The 18,252-nt window shown below is 58.7% G+C and overlaps 2 protein-coding genes across 2 annotated transcripts in view; both read left to right on the top strand.

The window, feature by feature from the left end:
* Positions 1–472: 472 nt before the first annotated feature.
* The window catches only part of CARD19 (caspase recruitment domain family member 19), a 35,080-nt gene continuing 17,300 nt past the window's right edge, over positions 473–18,252 (top strand). Inside the window, exon 1 of the mRNA XM_058566095.1 lies at positions 473–573. Within this exon, the coding sequence (XP_058422078.1) occupies positions 486–573 (88 nt within the window). The 5' untranslated portion in view covers positions 473–485. The remainder of the gene's footprint in view (positions 574–18,252) is intronic.
* On the top strand, positions 11,338–17,316 carry SUSD3 (sushi domain containing 3). The gene is given in 5 exon segments (XM_058566094.1): positions 11,338–12,894; positions 12,896–13,118; positions 14,788–14,935; positions 15,620–15,766; positions 16,641–17,316. Coding segments are annotated over 5 exon segments (780 nt in total). The 5' UTR covers positions 11,338–12,828; the 3' UTR covers positions 16,837–17,316.

The raw sequence follows: 18,252 nt of genomic DNA, 5'->3' as shown, positions 1-18,252 counted from the left end.
GAGCCTCCTAGGTGCTTGCCTGGGCTGGGCAGGGTCAGAGGGAGCTGGGCATGAGGGCTCGACTGGAGAGGGCAGGGCGGGTCCCCGGGTATGTGTGCAGGGGCCTGGGCCAGACCCCAGGGGTCCCTCAGAGAGGACCTACAACATCGACAGCACCTCGGAGGGCTGGGCGTGACATCGGTGGGTCCACATGTGCTGCTCACGGAGGACACCTGGCCTGGGGGAGGGGGGCGGAGGGCGGAGGGCGGAGAGCGGTGACGGGGGGGGGGGGGGGGGGGGGCACCGCCTGCACAAAGCCCTGGAGCGAGACTTCCTGCCTGGGCGGCTTCACCCCCTGGGGGGGGTTCGGACTCCCGCGGGGCCGGCCCCGCCCCCAGGCCTGCGGGGAGGGACCCTGGGGGGCGTGGCCCTGGGGCGTGGCCCCGGGCGTGCCCGGCTGCCCCGCCCCGCCCCGCAGCCCCGGCGAGGGCAGCCGAGCGCGCAGGATGCACAGGGCGGCCGCGACCCTCCGTCGTAGGGCGAGGCCCGGGGCGCGCGCGGGGGACGCCACGGCCTCCCCGGGGAACCGCACAGGTGAGGGGTTCTGCGCCCATTTCACGGACGGGGAAGCCGAGCCGGGGCGCCCCGGGGGGTGGCGCACAGCCCGGCGGGGGCGCGTACAGCCGGAGACCGCCCGGGACGACCTCCCCGCTCCCTCGGCGGGCCCAGCGGGCGCCCTGGCGGAGCCGAAGCCCGGCAGCGGGCGGCCCGAAACCAGGCGGCGGCGCGCAGGTGCCGCCCCTTTCCGCCGGGCCGTGGGCGGACGTGGGGAAATCGGAACCGGCCTCGCCCTGCGGGAGCGCTCCGACCCTGCTGGCGCTCCAGCCCACGCGCAGGTGGGGAAACTGAGCCTGGGAGGAGCGACCGCCCGACGTCCCTGCAGCCAGCCCTGGGGGAGGCTCCGGGGTCCGGAGGGAGGGGTGGCTGGCTGTTATCTTACTTGGGGTGTTTGATTCCAGAATGTTCTGAGTAGGGTTCACCTTCGTGCCCTGGCTGGGGTGTGGGAGACGCCGTTTGGAGCCGCGGTTCGAATGTTGGCTTTGCTCCGTGAATGCGCCTAAAATCTAACCCTGTTAGAAACAGCCAGACCTGGACCCTGGGCCTTGATGTCCCCGAGGCTCACTGTGGTGGACGCTGACCCCTGAGGGTCTCGCACCTGTGCCCCGGGCCAGGCAGGCTCCGCTCTGCGCGGGTGGAAGCGGGGCCTGGAGGGGGTGGGCTGACCCAGGTGACCGCCTAGGGTGCAGCCAGTCCTGCTTAAACACGACACCTGTCACCCTGGGGGCAGGGTGGGGCGGCTCCCTCCCAGATGAGGAAACAGGCCCAGGGATACCCTCGAGGAGTGGAGCAGAGGCGCTGAGACCTGCCCCTGGCCTGGTGGGGTGCGTTCATTTCCTTTGACTCCCCAGACAGCCTGATGCCTCGTCCCGAATTTGGTGCTTTGTCCCTGTGTGTGAAGGGGAGGGTTGTGCAGCACTGCCCCGGGAGGTGCAGGGACTTACCGAGGTCAGCCAGGGACAGGGAGGGGGAGGCACTGGAGTGTTTGCATACAAAAGGCTGTTTGCAGAGAACTCTGCTGGAGGAAAGAGGGTCTCAGAGTCCAGTAGCTTCCCTTGGGCCTCCCTGGCCTGGCCCCAGCCCTGCTTCTGACCTGCTGCACCTCAGCCTCCTCCCAGACGTGATCCCTTCCCTGGAATTTGGAATTTGGGGTTGGAACCCCCTTCTGACCTGGGGTGCGTCTCTCTGCCTCTGTGCCTCAGTTTCCCCATGTGCTAAGTGGTGGGCACTGTATACCTGCCCCCAGGCTTGTGGACAGGCCAGGCGGAGGAGCCAGGGAGGGCCCGGTGCACCACCCTGGCCATGGTCACTCTGCTCCAGGGTAAAGCCGTCCACCCCCACCCTCCCCTGCCCTGTGCCCCAGTCTCTTGGGCTGTGAAATGGATGCCCGTCTTTCTCTAGGGGGCTGTGCAATGAAGGGTGGGTGTGGGGGTCTTTTGGAGATGGGTTGGCACTTTCTAAAACATAGCACTGGGGGGTGTGTTTTCCCGAACAGTGTGAATTGGGCGCATTACTGTGCTCTTCCTGGAGTAGGTATGCAAGTCCAGCCAGATGGACACCGTGTCCTGGGGTCCGAGTTCTTCCCTCATCTCCCATGCGTGCCTGTGAGGGGCGGGCGGAGGAGGCTGCTCAGAGCAGGGGTTTAAGTGTTTGTCCAGCGGCTGACTGGGAGGGGCTGGGTGCCCAGCCCACCGTGAGGGCCGCCATCCCACCCCCGCAGCCCTGGGCCCTACTCCCGGGGCCACGCCAGCAGCACTCCCTGATCCTGGAGATTGTCCAGGAACGCTGCCCTGTGGTAGCAGGAATGCAGGGTTCCAGGAGCCGGAGGAGGGGCCCGGAAAGGGGGCAGTGGGAGGACCACACTCGTGGGCATCCTCTTGGTTTCCCTCTGCAACCCTGCCCCACGGCCGCCTGGGCCGCTTCAGAGGAGAGACTGAGGCCAGGGCTGGTGGGTGGGAATCCAGACACCGCCTGTGTGCGCCCAGCCCCAGCTCTAGCTCCTGCCAGGGTCCAGGCAGAGCTGCTGGGGGAGAGAGGCTCTCGGGAGCCTCCGTGTTCTCCCCTGAGAGATTTGGGGGCTCATTCTTCCTGTCTTGGAATTAGCCTGGTTCTTCTGGAGGAGAATGCATATTTTGTGGGTGTGAGCTGACCTGCTGTCAGGGGAGTCCTGGGGGACCCGGGTCTGGACTCTGGCCAAAGTCCAGGCCTGCAGGGGCTCTGACCCTGTGCCCACCCTCCATAGGAAGAGGAGACGGGCTCAGAGAGGGCGAGTGTCTTCCCTGTGGGCCTCCTGCGTGTGGCTGTCCCCACTCTCCACAGAGCACCTGTGTGTGCACATCAACCTTTTGAACTCTCCAAGAAATTTCTCCTGAGGGTTCCCCTTTCCATTTTGGGAAACTGAGGCTCAGAGTGAGGAAGTGACTCTGGTCGCAGAGGGACCCAGGTCCAGCTGCCTGCCTTCCTCTCCCAGTGTACCCCTCGTCCACAGCTGCAACCAGTGTACAAGGTAACTTATTTACCTGGTCCCTAGCGGGTGAGGTCAGGTTTGGGGGCCATGTGGGCTCCAGGAAGGAGGCCAGGAGGCCAGGCCTGTGGTCCAAGGTTCCAGATAAAAGATTAACAAGCCAGCTTGTTCTCACCCCACTGGTGCTGGCTAGGCGGTCTGGGGGAGGCGCAGGCTGAGAGGACGGGGCACCCAGGTTGGGCTGTGCCCCGCCTAGTGTGCGGGGGATGTGGGGGGGGGCTGGGGAGGGAGGAGGGTTGTCGGTGCAAGGCAGCCCTGATGGGCGGGTCTGCCCTCCACTGTCATGTGAACCCCGGAGGATTTGTCTTTGGTTTGTATTTTGTTTGCATCAAATCCATTCATTTTTTGTGTTTTCTGTTGTTTTCCTCTCATTTGAGATTAATCTGCATATAGTAAAAGGGAGCAAGTCGTAAAGGGTGCCGAGGAGAAATGCACGCAGCTGACGTGTGCGTTGGTCCAGCTGAGGAAGAGCTGGGGAAATGCAGTGTCTATGTCTGGGGAGGAAGGGACAGCCGGGGTGTCCCCTGTGGGGCCCAGGCCTAGGAGGGTGTCCAGGGCAACTGGGCATCCGGGAGGGTTTTCAGCAGGAGAGGGAAGAGGTGAGATTTCCTCTTCGACACCAAGTATGGGGAGGGAGGGGGCAGTGAGGGGTTTGGGGGTCTCCAGGCTGGGGAGGGGGCAGTGAGGGGGTCTGGGGGTCTCCAGCCTGGGGAGGGGGCAGTGCAAGGTTGAGCAGAGGCCGGGTACGTGGTGATCAGGGAACGTGGTGGCTGGAGCCAGCTGGCCCATCTGCCAGGCCTTGGCAATTCCTCAGAACACCCCTGGGAGGGGCCCCGGGCAGATGTGACTGAAGCCCCCGTGGCCCCCTGGCACCGTGCCGCCTCCCTGCCCCACCCTGGCTGCGTGTCACGAGTGCTGTGCAAAAGTCTGTGGTGGTGCAGCCACCCGGGGCCTTGGCCAGGCCTGTGGGCCTCAGTTTACTCCTCTGGCAAATGGGCTCAGCCCAGAGAAGTGTTTGATGGCTTTCCTGGCGCAGGGAGGGGACGCAGGAGACCCCGGCAGAGCCTGGGGAGGGGCGAGTGAAGGTGTCCTGGACCCTGTGGACCAGGGGACCAGGATGAGGCAGTAAGCCCCCTCGTAGGAGGGGTTCCTGGGCTCTGGGCACTGCTCTGAGACCTGCTCGGGTGGTCACTCCTCCTGTGGCCCTGGGGGGGGGCCAGGTCACCCTGTTCGCAGGTGGGGAAATTGAGTCTGAGCAGGGTGAGGACTGGGTCCAGGACCTGGCTGGTGGCGGTGGAGCAGGTCAGACCTGGGGCAGAGGGTGCGTCCCCAGCAGAGCCAGCCCACCCAGCTTCCCTCCTTTGCCTCCCCACTGGGAAGGTTCCGGAGGTAATGCTCACCCAGGCGCAGGCGGGCAAGGGCTTGCCCTCCCCCACCACTCCCCTCCCCTCTTCACCGCCGACCTCCGCAGACCTTTCAGTTTCCTTTTAAAGGAGACCTGTTCACACAACACCCCTGTGCTGGGAGCGGGGCTCCCCTCCTCCCATGGGCGAGAGGCCCCGGTTGGCCCCCTGGAAATGCAGGGGGCCAGGACCGCACTTGAAGCCCCCACCTCGAGTCTTTGGGGCCCCTCCCGCCCCGCTGTCCAGTTGGGGGGGCCTGTGCTCCTCTTTCTCCTGTCCCGATTCTTGGTTTGAGGTGCGCGGGTCAGTGCTGAGTGGCCCCTCCTGCGGTGTCCCCCTCACCCTTCCGCCGTTAGGAGGCTCCAGAAGGCAGGACAGGCTGTGGGCATCTTGGGCCCGGGTCCATTCTGTCCTTTAAGGTGTGTGACCCCAGTGGGTGGTGACACCACCTGCCGTGCTGGTCTCAGGACGGGCCCCCTTGCCATGGCCACAGCAGAAGCAGCGGCCCCCCAGGATGTGGCTGATGACGGCCAGTTTCCCCCCACCTGTCCCAGGTGCTCTTTCTAAGAGGGCAGTGGTGGTGTCCTTGCTGGGCCTGGGGCTGCGTCATCTCCGTCAGCCCCGCCCCGCCCGCCCACTGCCACATTGACGGGTCGGTCCCAGGCCCGCAGCGGTGACCAGGTCACCCAGCTGGTAAGTGTGGCTACAGAGCTGGCCTGCGTCCCGCCTGTGACTCAGGTAGAAGAACCGTCCCCGCCGGGGCCGTTGGTGCAGTGGCGCAGGCTCAGCAGAGGTTGGGGGTCTGGGCTGGGCCCTGGGGGAGCGGGACGGCCACCATCTGGAGCCGGCGGGCGGGGCGCACCCAGGCAGTCAGCTGTGTTCAGAGTGACACTCCAGGCTTTGTCCCCACATTTTTAATTTTGTCAGACAGGCCACAGAGTGGAAACAACTTTTAACCATGCCCCTCCCCGACTCCATTGTACCCCTAACGTTTCCCTGGGCCTGTTTCTTCACAGCTCCCGCCATCTCTGGCCATCCCTCAAGGCTTCTTACTTTTTGAGGACGCCCCGGCTGTATGTTTAAAGGATGAATACGCGTCTGTCCCTTCCTCCTTTCTTTCGCCAGGCGCTGGTGTGGGTGCTGGGCAGACGGCCGCGAGCCCCGCCAGAGCTCTCACCCTTGCTGACCCCACTCCCCATGGGGCCTCGCCTCCCCCAGGGCCACATGGGGCTGAGGAAAAAGAAGGTGCTTAGTCACAGAAGAATGGAGAAGTCGCAGCTCTAAATTGAGGACTGGGAAGTGTGGGCTGCCTGGCGACCCACGGCAAGGGGCCCCGTGGCCGCCCCGTGGCTGCCCTGCCGTGTCTACCTGGTTCCAAAACCTCACATTCACTTCCCTGGCCGGAAGGACAGCATGTGTCCAGGTCCACGGATCCTGGAAAAGAAAAGAGGTTCTTCCTGGGAGCGCTGACCACAACTCATCCGTTAGGCCATCCATTCATCCATCCGTTCATCCGTTCATCCATTCATTCACTCCACTTTGGTGCCTGTGGAGACAGCGTGCTGGTTAATTAAGGGCCCAGACTCGGGCATCAGAGCTGGCCTCCTGCTGTCCCACTCAGTGCTAGATGACCCGAGGCCAGCGTGGGTAGGCGGGAAATGTCCAGATCTGGGGCACACGGTGGGCACTGCGTTCTCCCAGCCCGGCCTCCCCGGGCTCCCAGCTCAGCCCGCTACTGCAGGGCAGACAGCCTCTCAGGCCCGCCCTGCCCTCCTCACCAGGGGTTATGTACCCCTCCCCCTGCACCCCCACCAACCTGGTAGGCTAGTCTGTTTAATCTCAACCAAGCTAAGGGGCCAAAAATAATCTCTTAGGTTTCAAATTTGTGTTTCTTTGATTGACGTAAATGTTTCCCCTAAATTTTTATAACTCCTTTGAGAGAGAATTCACCTACCACACGATTCACTCTAAATTGTACAGTTAACGTGTACAACTCAGTGGCTTTTAGTGCATTCACAGATTTGTGCAGCTAGCACAGTCAATTTTAGAACGTTTTCATCACTCCAAGAAGACACCCCGCAGCCCTTAGCAGTCACTCCCCATCCCCTCTCTCCTCAGCCCCCGGCCACCACTGATCTGCTGTCTGTCCCTGTGGAGTCGCCTGTTCTGGACATTTCATGTAAATGGAGTCACACACTGGTGTTTTGTGACTGGCTTCACGCGCTGAGCATCACGTCCTCAAGGTTCACCCACGTGGTACGCGTGTTGGGCTTCACTCCTTTTTATCGCCCAGGGACGTTCCCTTGTGAGGATGGACCACGTTTTATGTATCCATTCATCAGCTGACGACACTTGGGTTGTCTCTACTTTTTGGCTGTTAAGAATAGCGCTGCTGAGGGGGCCGACCCCGTGGTGTAGCGGTTAAGGGCACGCGCTCTGCTGCTGCTGGCGGCCCGGGTTTGGATCCCGGGCGCACACCGACGCACCGCTTGTCAGGCCACACTGTGGTGGCGCCCCACATAAAGTGGAGGAAGATAGGCACGGATGTTAGCTCAAGGCTGATCTTCCTCACCAAAAAGAAAAAAAGAAGAAGAAGAATAGTGTGGCTGAGAACACTGTATACAAGTTTCCTGTGGACGTGTGTTCATTTCTCAGGTATTGAGTGAGGAGGGTGTTGCTTCGTCGTGTGGTGATTCTCTGTAACTGTTGGAGGAGCTGCCCTGTTTCACGTTCCCACCTGCAGCTCCTTTCTCCACATCCTGGTGCACCTGTCACCATCTGCCCTTCGCAGGTATGGCCTGCACACTGGATGGAGAGCAGGACCTCGTGGTAGATTGGACGTCCTTTCCCAGGAGGCCGATGATGCTGAGCACCTTCTCGTGAGCTTGTGGCGGCCACTGGTCTGTCTTTAGAGAAGTGTCTGTTCAGATCCTTTGCCCATTTATAACTGGATTGTCTTTATAATTCTGTGTAATAACTCATACATTCTGGTTACAGTTCCCTCGTCAGACACGATTTGCAGATACTTCCTCCCACTCTGTGGGTTGTCTCTTTACTTTCTCCATCAGGTCCTTTGAAGCACAGATGGCCTTAATTTTAATGAAATCCAGTTTATTTATGTTTTTCTTTTCTTTTTTGTGAGGAAGATCAGCCCTGAGCTAACATCCAATGCCGAGCCTCCTCTTTTTGCTGAGGAAGACTGGCCCTGCGCTAACATCCGTGCCCATCTTCCTCCACTTTATATGGGACGCCACCACAGCATGGCCTGACAAGCGGTGCATTGGTGCGCGCCCGGGATCCAAACCCGTGAACCCTGGGCTGCCAAAGTGGAGCTCGTGCACTTAACTGCTATGCCACAGGGCCGGCCCCTATTTTTTTCTTTTCGTTTGTCTTTTGTTGTCTTATCTAAGAAACCCGTGCCTAATCCAAGGCCAGGAGCATTTATCCCTATGCTTTCTTGTAAGAGTTTTGTAATTTTAGCTCTTATGTTTAGGTCTTTGATTCATTTGAGTTAATCTTGGTATCTGGTGTGGGGAGAGGTCTGACTTCATTCTTTTGCATGTGGAGGTCATTGTCCCGACACCAATTGTTGAGAAACTGTTCTGTTCCCATCGAATGGCAGCCTTATTGAAATCAGCTGACTGCGACTATGAGTTTATTTCTGGACTCTCGACTCTGCTCCCTGGCCTGGTGTCTGTCCTGGTGCCAGCACCGCTCTGCTGATCACTGTAGCTGTGGGGGGGGGTTTGAAATGGGGAAGTGAGAGTCCTCCAGCTTTGTTCTTCTTTTTCAAGATTGTTTTTGTTTGGGCTACTCTAGGTGTTTTGCGTTTCCTTATGAATTTCAGCATCAGCTTTCAGTTTCTGCAGAGGCGGGGGCTGGGACTCTGACGGGGTCGTGTTGAATCTGAGCACAATTGGGGTGTTGCCATCTGAACAGTGTTAAGTCTTCTGACCCATGAGCATGTGGTGTTTTTCCATTTATTTAGGTCTTTAATTTCTATCAGTTTTGTAGTTTTCAGAGTTTAAGTTCTGCACTTCTTTTATTAAGTTTATTCGTAAGTAATTTGTTCTTCTCTTTGCTCTTGTAAAAGGAATTGTTTTCTTTTTTTTTTTCGCTTGAGGAAGATTGGCCCTGAGCTAACATCTGTGCCAGTCTTCCTCTATTTTGTATGTGGGTCGCTGCCACAGCATGGCTGCTGAGTGGTGCAGGTCGACGCCTGGGGTCTGAACCGCGAACCCGGGCTGCCGAAGTGGAGTGCACGAACTTAACCACTACGCCACAGGGCCGGCCCCAGGAATTGTTTTCTTGGTTTCATTTCAGTTTGCTCTTCACCACGTCCTGAAATGCAGTGGATTTCACATGTTGGTCTTGCATTCCCATAGATCTTGAGCAGATTCCTGTGGATTTTCTGGATACAAGCTCATGTCATCTAATAGAAGGTTTTGCCTCTTCCTTTCTGATGTGGACACCATTTAGTTAGCTTTCTTAACTGATTGCCCTGCCCCTGGTTTGGGGCCATCTGTTTTTCTTTTCTAATTTACCATTCTTTTCTGTTGTGATTTTTGTCATGTCTTATTAACACGTAAGTGCTGTTTATATAGGATAGACACTTTCTGTTACGTGCATGTTGCATATACCTACACCTTAGTTCTGTTGTTAAGAGTCTTAAGCCCTGCGTCCACCCCTGGCTGCCCCCTCTATCTGTGGCATTGGGCAGCTCAGCCACCTCTCTGAGCTTGGTTTCCTTGTATTAAAATGAGGATAATAATGATTTCTTCCTTGCTGTCCTCTGTGGATGGTTGTGGGTGCTGCATGAGGTCAGGAATGTGGGGCACTTCTTGACCAGAACTTTCCGTCAGACCAGCATTGCTGCTGTTGGTAGTGACGCTGATGATGGACACTGCAGACGGAGGCCCAAATCGTCCCAGCTGCAGGGAGGCTGGGACGTGTGGGTTCTGTGGTGGCCACGGCCCAACCCAGTTCCACCCATACCACCTTCCCGCCCAGTGACCCTGGGCATGTCATGTAGCCTTGCCATGCCTCAGTTTCCCCATCTGTGAGGTGCTGGTGGACAGCCTTCCTCGTAGGGCTGTAACACAGCGAAGCACCCACTAGGCGCCCAGTATTTGTGCTGATCCAGAAGTCAGCCCCTCAAGTGCACAAACCACAAGAGCCCCCTGGGCTCACACTGCCCCCAGCGTTTCAATGTGGTGAGGCCCCCGGGTTCTTGGTGGGGCAGAGTTGGGGTGGACTAAATGGAGCTTGGCTGAGCACAGCCAAACACTGTCCCTCACTATCCCTGTCCACAGCGAGGGGCTCGGGCAGCCTAAGCTTCCCCAATGGCAGAATGCGGGGCTGGGGCTGAAGCCTGGCTCTCCCGCTGCCCCGTTACCACTCTCGCCCTAAGGGGATCAGGGCCAGTGTGGCCAGGCAAGAGGTGCCTTGACCTCCCCGAGCCTGGGTTTCCCCTCTGAATGGGGCTGATTGTGTGCAGACGTGTGAAGCGCTGTCGCGGGTGTGTGAGTGCAGGTGTGTGGCCCTTCCTGGTGACTGCCACTGCCTGGGCACTCCTGGGCATGCTCTGTCCCCACAGCCTGCACGAAATAGGGTTCTGTGCCTTCCACAGTGGAGCCCCTGCATGGCTGCTTCCAGGTGGGTGTGGATTTTGGGGTACTCTCTAGCCCGCTAGAGATGTCCTGGGTGTGTGTTTTGAAAGCAGGGCCCACAGGGTTTGGTGGTGAATTGGTTGTGGACTGAGAAAGAGTCCAAGGAAGTTCCAAGCTTTGGGGCCGCAGCAAATGAAGGATGGAGGGCCTGGTGCCTAACAGCAAATGAAAATGGGGGAGGACGTGATGAGCAGGTTGGGAGTACAGGAGCTTGGCCAGGTCGTGGGCAGAGCGGGCAGCAGGGCATCTGTGCCTGGCGCGCAGGGGACAGTCCTGGCGGGAGGCCTCGCGCGGAGGACAAGTGAAGAGTTGTCTCGTGTCCGCGTGGAGTAATGGGATCCTCAGCCTGGGCAGAGCCGGCTTCTGTCCTTGTCCCCCCCTCGTTGCTCCCGCCTTGGCCTCTCTGTGCATTAGGATGGGCATGGGCGCTGAGGCCCCCACAGAAGTGCGCAGTGGCTCCTTCAGCTCGAGGCTGCCTCTGGGTCAGCGTTGCCGCGGGCACCGGCCAGACAACCAGTCTCTCTGTTCTTTGAGACTAACCACTCTGCCTTCACGCGCTAGTAGTACACCGTCAGTGCTCAAAATCGGAAAATTCCAGAAAAGCAGAAGGCAGAGCCTCTTCACTCGGCACCAGGAGGCATGTGCAGGAACATCCGTAGCAGCTTCGTTCCGCATTCTGGAACACTCACACGCTCGTCAGCAGGGAACAGGGAAGCAAACAGGGCCATCCGTACAACGGGGCTCCACTCCACAGTAAATGGGGACGGCTGCCCACTGTCAACTTAAAAAGCAAATTTTAGTTATTTTATCTCAAAATGAGTTTATTCGGGAATAGCCAGAAGAATTGCAATTCAGGATGTGCATGCTATGGAGAACCACAGGCAAATCTGGAGAACGAGGGAAAGTCCATTGGAGGAAAGTGACAGTTCAGGGCGGCAACAGCTTCTCATTGGCCGAGCTGTGGTGTGTCTGATTGGCTGAGCTGCTATGCTTCCCCCCAGCTGTGGACTGTCTGATTGGCTGAGCTGCTGTGCTTCTCATTGGCTGAGCTGTGGCCTGTCTGATTGGCTGAGCTGCTGTGCTTCTCGTTGGCTGAGCTGTGGCGTGTCTGATTGGCTGAGCTGCTGTGCTTCTCATTGGCTGAGCTGTGGTGTGTCTGATTGGCTGGGCTGTTGCCAGGAGGGGAGAGAAGTCTTCCTTCAGTAGTAAAGTAGTTGTACTTCCTGCCTGCCATGCAAGTCTGTCTCTTCCTGTTTGGAGCAGTTGACGTTATGTGATGGGGGTGAGGGCTCCCCCTGCAGGCTTTCCTGAGTACAACTTAGTTAAGGTTTCTCTTATTAGTTTCCACACCACACACACAGCGTGGCGCCTCTTCTGTGCATTATGCTGAGCAAGGAAAGCCAAACACACAGAGCAAATGATGTGTCTGCATGTGTGTGCATGTGTGTCTCCGTGTGTTTGTGTGTGTGCATGCATGTGTTGAGAAGGTGGGCCAGAGCTACCTGTCCTGGTTGTGAGTCTCCACCTTGCAACATAGGAGCTGTGTGACCTGGGGAAGTGACTTACCTGCCCTGTGCCTCGATTTGCTCACCTGTCAAGTGGGGAGAATGGTGGTTCTCCCTTGGCAGGTGCCGTGTGGACCCATGAGTTACTGTGCGTAAAGTGTGCCGAGCAGCATCCAGTGCACAGTAAGTTCCGTGTAAGTGCCAGCTCTTGTCATTATTATTTTATGAAAATGCTGGTGATTGCTGCTTTACCAGAGCGTCTCTCCGTGTCCTCACATAAGGACGTTGTGGTAACACTGTGGGACAGTCCTGCTGGCATCATGATCAGGCTGTGCCTGGATTAATGCGCCTGCCCCACGGCTGGAGACCTGGGTGGTTTCCAACCTCGCACCATTGGTATGGCCCTGAGGCGAACACCCCAGCATAGAAATCCTGGTGGCGGATTCATAATTATCTCCTTTACCTAAATTCTCAGATGCTGCACAGCATAAGGCTCTTAATGCGTTTTACCAGCTCGGTCCAGAAACATTTGGAGGAGTGGCTGCCAGCCCTCGCTGACTCTGGTCATGGTCTTTTTGCTTTTCCTCTTTGTCCAGTTGAGGGGTGAAAGATGCACACTCGCTGGAACTAGCGTGTGGACACGCTAATTCCCTTCATGTCTGTGGGCCACTTGCATCTCTTCTGTGAATTGTTCACACATTCGTCCATTCCGTTATTTGGATGTTCGGCTTTTCTTGCTGTGTAAGGTCTTTATAAATTAAGGGTGTAGGACCTTTGTCTTATGTTCTCCAAATGTCTGTTCCTAATTTTTTCATCTGAGTTTATGTTTGTTTTTCAATTATCCGGGAGTAACAACAACTTTTGCTTTTTACCTTTCATGCAGTCACATCCGTCGATCTCTCCCCTTCCGGTTTCTCTCGATCCTGCTGTTGGAGCTGCGCTTGGATAATAACTGTGTGTTTGCTTTGGCTGTCCTCGACACGTGTTTTGTTTCTCAGCACCATGGTCTTCAGAACATCTGGAGTTCACTTAATGTAGGGATCGGCTCCATGTTTGTCCCCAGGACACTGACCACATGGACGCCACTCCCACCACGGTCTGGGTGGCCAGGAGACCTTCCCTAGAGCATCATGTGGCTGTTGGGGCAGCGGCGTCCACCCCAGGTGGGGGCTATAGCCCAGCCCCTGCCCTCCAGGGTGGGGTCCTCATGCCGTCTCTCCTCTCTCCCTAGGCACGTGTGCACAAGTGCAGCCGCCCCTGCAGGGCACCCTCCAACTCCTTCGTGGTGATGGCGCTTCTGTGGGGACTGTCATTGTGTTCCACTGCCCCTCAGGTCACCAGATGGTGGGGTCCGGCCTCCTCACCTGTGCCTGGAAGGGGAGTGTCGCCGAGTGGTCTTCAGGGACCCCCGTGTGCAAGGGTGAGACCCACTCCCCCTGAGCCACTCCCAGCTCAACAGCTGCCCTGGGGGGTGCTGATCCCGTCATGTGGATGGTATGAGTGTCCATGGAGGAGGTGTGGTGGGTGGCCAGCCGGCAGGGCCTCTGTGTAGGGTCCTGATCCCAGGGCTGGCGGCTAGACAGCGGCTGGTGGCCCCTCAGGGCTCCACGTCTGCCGTGTGGATTCAAGTCCAGGCAGGTGGCCGGAATCCTCACTCTGCCACTGACTCGGCCTGTCACCTCCAAGAGGTTACTTATGCTGTCCAAGCTAGTGCTTTGTCATCTGTAGGGCGGGAAGTTAGGTTCATTCATTTGTTCATTCTTTCATGCACACATACAGCAAACTTTAGTAGGATATTCTGTGTGCCAGGAATTCTAGAACTGGGGACACCAAGGGCCAGGATGTGCCCAGCCCTGGGGCCCCAATCTGGGGGAGGAAATGTTTTTCTCGTCATATCTGTTGTACAGGGTGTTGGAGGATAATACCCAGCACAGCATTTTCCAAAGTGAGACCACGTGTATTGTGTTAATGTGTGTTGTGCATTGCAAAGGGCTCCGTAGTCAAAACAGTTTGGAAAAGGCTGGATTAATAGGCTGCAGGACTTCTCAGAGCCTTTAAAATACTTGTGTGCTGAGTGAATCCCTGAGAAGGATGGTGTCTGTCAGGATTCGATACCAAGAGACAGAAAACCCGAGACAACAGTGGTTAACTGAGATGGAGCTCTCTCTTGCTGTGGCCCCTCAGGTGGGCAGTCCTAGGCTCAGATGGCACCCCATGTTGGAGACCCAGGCCCCTTCCATGTTGTGGCTCTATTGGGCATGACCTCAACTGCGTGATCCAGGATGGCAGCAAATGTGTTCTAGGCAGTTGTTCTGGGTGAGGGGCAGGGAAAGAAGCCTCTCAGAAGTTGTCCCAGTCCCCTTCCCCTCGCCCCCACTGGACAGAGCACAGTCATGTGACCACAGGCAGCTGCAAGGGAGGCTGGGAGATGTAGTCTTCTTTGTGAATGGCCACTGTCCAGCCAGGGCAGGGGATTGGGACTAGGGGAGGTGAGCAGTGTCCGGCATGGGGGTGAGTATGTGGTGTTGCTCAAATTAGGATCCCAGGCCCTGTCTTCCCAGAACATCCTTTAGAAGCTGATAGAACCAGTTCTTGGGGCATAGTTGAGGTCACTAGCTGATATGTGGTGAAGGCCCTTTAACCCCAAACACAGACATTTTACTTGCTTTTGTGTCTTCCTGGAAAGTGACCTGAGAAGATACGTAGGCCCCTGAAGGGTTTTGCCAGCTTGGGGCATTGTGACAACAGACCATGGGCCGTCTGCTGTCATCTGGTCTCAGGGGCCCAGGCCGCAGTGGGTGGGAACCAGGAGGGCCATTGCTGAACTCCCTGTCTGAGCTTCTCCCAGTGTGCCACAATGAACTCCTACACACCCTCCAAAACCCTGCTCAAACACCCCTTCTTTGGGGGCAGCCTTCCCTGAAGTCCCACCCCTACAACCATTTGCACAGACCTTCGCCTCAGCCACCAGTGCCTTCCTGCCTCCCCCGCAGAACAGGCCTCGCTGAGGGCAGGCTGGGCCTGTCCACAGCTGGACCCGGCGGGTCTGGGTGAGCTGCGCCCAGGAGCTGGCCTTGTCTCCTTCGCAGCCGTGCCGCCCTATGAGACCTTCGGCTTCAAAGTGGCCGTGATCGCCTCCATCGTCAGCTGTGCCATCATCCTGCTCATGTCCATGGCCTTCCTCACCTGCTGCCTCATGAAGTGCGTGAAGAGGAGCGAGCAGCGGCGCTCCGCCAGGTGCAGGGGCTGGGCCGCCGCCACGGCCCCCGGGGCCTCCCGGGGGCGGCCGGGAGGGAGTGGGCCGCCACGGCCCCCGGGGCCTCCCGGGGGTGGCTGGGAGGTGCAGGGAGTGGGCTGCTGCCGGGGGCTCTGCATCTTGCTGCTCACGGAGCATCATGGCCTGGAGGGCACGCGGGCATGTGGTCTTCCCTCAGCTGGGCTGTGGGGTCACGGGGTTGTGTCCTTCTGCAGTGTGCACCGTGCAGCCCGCGCCCTGCTGGGTCAGGCGTGCGGGGCTGGCAAGCGGGGTCGACTGCAGCCCGCAGGCCGAGTCTGGCCCACCACTGGCTTCTTTCTCACTGGCATTTATCCTTTTTTTTTTTTGTAATTTTTAATTGTGGTAAAATATTTATAACACAGAAGTTGCCATTTGGACCATCTTTGTGTACAATTTGGGGCGTTAGTTACATTCACAGTGCTGTGCCGCCGTCGGTGCGATCCGTCTCTGAAACTTTCCCCGCCGTCTTTGTAAGGAGTTTTCCTGGCATTTACTGACCATCCGTGGCACTGTCACCCCCACAGTGGCCGAGCAGAGTAGTTGCCACAGGGACTGTACGGCCCTAAAATACATGAAGCCGCCTTGCGGAGGGTGCGGGCGGCGTCCTGGAGACACGCACTGACCGTCTCCCCATCTCTCCCCAGGGCGGCCCAGCTGTGGCTTCAGCCGAGAGATGGGGACTTGGAGACGGTGCAGGCCGCCTACCTCGGCCTCAAAGGCCTGAGTAACAGCAGCGGCGGGGAGCCCAGGAGCCGGCCCGGCCAGGCGCACGACAACCACAGCTTCACCACGTGGGCATGGGTCTAGGGGTAGGGGGCGGGGGCAACCCCGGCTTGGTCAGAACACCAGGCCTGAGAACCAGGACCTCAGGGTGCCACCGCCCCCACATGCTGCCTAGGCTCACTGGGACCTCAACTGCCATCCCTAAGATGGGGGCTGGTGGTCCTTCTAGCCCCTGGTCCAGACCCTGCACCCTAGTGCCCAGAGCCGACCCCACCCATGTCTTATCTTGAGAATTCAAACCTGCAGAGAAGGTGAAGCTTCTGGACAGGATATTCCCTTCACCAGGACGCAGCAGGGCTCCGAGGCGTGGCTCCTGCACGCTCTCTCCTCCCTCCCCGTCCCTCTGCCAGGCAGCCTCCAGGGAGCAGAGCCCAGGGCAGCCGGTCGGGGTGGCGCTAGGTGGATGGGGTCGGGCCTGTGTCACAAGAGCCTGGAGAATGGGTTGGTGTGTGGTTTTGGGGCTTGGGGGGCCACAAGGGAACTGAAGGGGTAGAAGGCAGGTGATCTGGGCCCAGACTGCAGAGGACAGCCTGGCAGGAGCAGAAGTATCCCCAGATGTAGGTTCCTGGGGCCCCATGTCCCTTCTATGCCTGGGGGGTCCCGGCCGGGCAAGGCAGCCTGGCCCCATGGTTACGCACACTCTGAATAAGCCCCTTCCTCCACACAGCCCTGGGAGCCGGTCCCCGCCCTCTGAGGGCAGGCGGGTGGCTCCTTGGACCAGCCCCTCGTATGCTGAGGGCCTCCTCAGGCTCAGGGCAGCTCTGACAGGAGAAGCAGGCTCCCTCCCACTGAAGGCCAGGGCCCGGGTGCCCAGCATGGGGCTGAGTTGGGGTTATACAGGATCCTTGTTCTTCCCCCAGCTCACGCCTCCTCTCTCTGCAGAGACCCCGGCGAGGGCACCGGAGAGCTCGCCAGCGTGGCCTGTGGTGTGGACAAGGACCCCTGGGCCCCCAGTGGCCCTGCCAGCTCACCCTTTACCCAGGTGATGGTGCACCCAGTGTACCCGGGGCAGAGGCCGCCTGCCTCCAGGCCCAGCACGAGGATGCCCAGACAGCTCACCGCCTACATCCCAGGGTGACTGAGGCCGAGGCCAGAGCTTGCCCTCCACACTGGGAGGGCCAGGCCAGCCCCACCAGCCTGCCACCTGCATCTCGACACGTTTCCAGCTTGAGATGGGTCAGTGAAATTAGCTTCCGGGTTTAGGGATCCCTCAGGGCGCCAAGCTGGGACCCTGGCGGGGGTGTCATGTCCCGAGGGAGCCCAGCTGTAGTGGTTTTATAGACAGGCTTCCTTGAAGCCACCGCTGAGGGTCACATAACGAGCTGCACCTCCCTCTGGCCGGGCCCCTTAAAGAGACTGGGGGACATTTTAAGCACATCTAGTTTTGCATAGCGAGGGGGGAAAAGCAACCAACTCCTCCTCGGTCGCAGCTCTGCCTCGCCCACTCCCCTGGGGCCCCCCCGCCTGGGGCTGCTGCACCCACTATCTGGAAAGTTGTGGTGAGGGGTGTGAAATACACAATGTTTTCTAATCCTGAAAAATACAGAGGTAAAAATCACTGTCTCGATGTTTAATCCCTGCGAAAGCAGACCTTGCGCACCGTGCGTAAAACTGCAGTCCCTCGTTAGGACCTGCGTGCACGGGGCTCCGCTGGGCGGGTCTCACTGGTGGCTGTGGTCAGCTGGTGGCCAGGCCTGGGTCACACAGTAGGCTGGCTGGCTCGCACGATGCTGTCGGTGGAGACCTCGTGGATGATGGCCACCTTGAGTGGCCTGGGCCTCCCCACACCATGGCAGCTGGTTTCCCGCTCAGAGCACGGAAGTCGTGCTGGGTCCCTGCTGCTGCGTCCACTCACCACGGGAGGTGGCTGGACTCCACTCTGGGTGCGGGGGTACCACGCACACTGGGCCCCTTCAGAGCCGTCACCGTCCCCCTCACCCGTCACAGTCAGAGTGGTTAGATGGAAAGGTGGTCACGTCTCTTACCCCCAGCCCAGCTCCCCAAGGGAGCGGTTGGCGGGAGCCCGTATGGGGGTACCTGTGCGTACACGCTGCTGAGGTGTGCTCTAGACGTTTGCACCTTTTGGTGTCATCTTGTTTGCTTCATCTAGAATGATCTCAGGGCTCATTCTGTAGCCATAGTCACCTCCTCTGAAGGGCTCTGGGTGGCCTCCAGGCCCCACCCTCTATGTCTCCCTCACCTGCAGAGCCCATCAGTCCTACCTCCAGCTTCCTGCGATTTGGGGTGTGACCAGCTGGCCACTGAGGAACATCGTTGAGGTTTGCCCTCTGACCTTCCCTGCTTCCTGCCTGGAGGCCCCGCAGCCACATTGGGGCTGTGAGGAGGGGAGCCTAATGAAGAAGAGCGGGCGGTCCTGAAGGAGCCTGTGCTGCCTGCTGAAGCCACACATGTCATGTTTTCACTTAGGAATATGTCCTGATGCAGGCTCCGCAGAGCAGCCCGTCTGTCCCGTGATTTGAATGGGAAGCCCCAG

The sequence above is a fragment of the Diceros bicornis genome, chromosome 22, assembly GCF_020826845.1.
Source record: "Diceros bicornis minor isolate mBicDic1 chromosome 22, mDicBic1.mat.cur, whole genome shotgun sequence".
In the NCBI taxonomy this organism is placed as follows: Eukaryota; Metazoa; Chordata; class Mammalia; order Perissodactyla; family Rhinocerotidae; genus Diceros; species Diceros bicornis.
The sequence above is the reverse complement of the archived record's forward strand: the minus strand, read 5'-3'. Positions and strand labels throughout refer to the sequence as shown.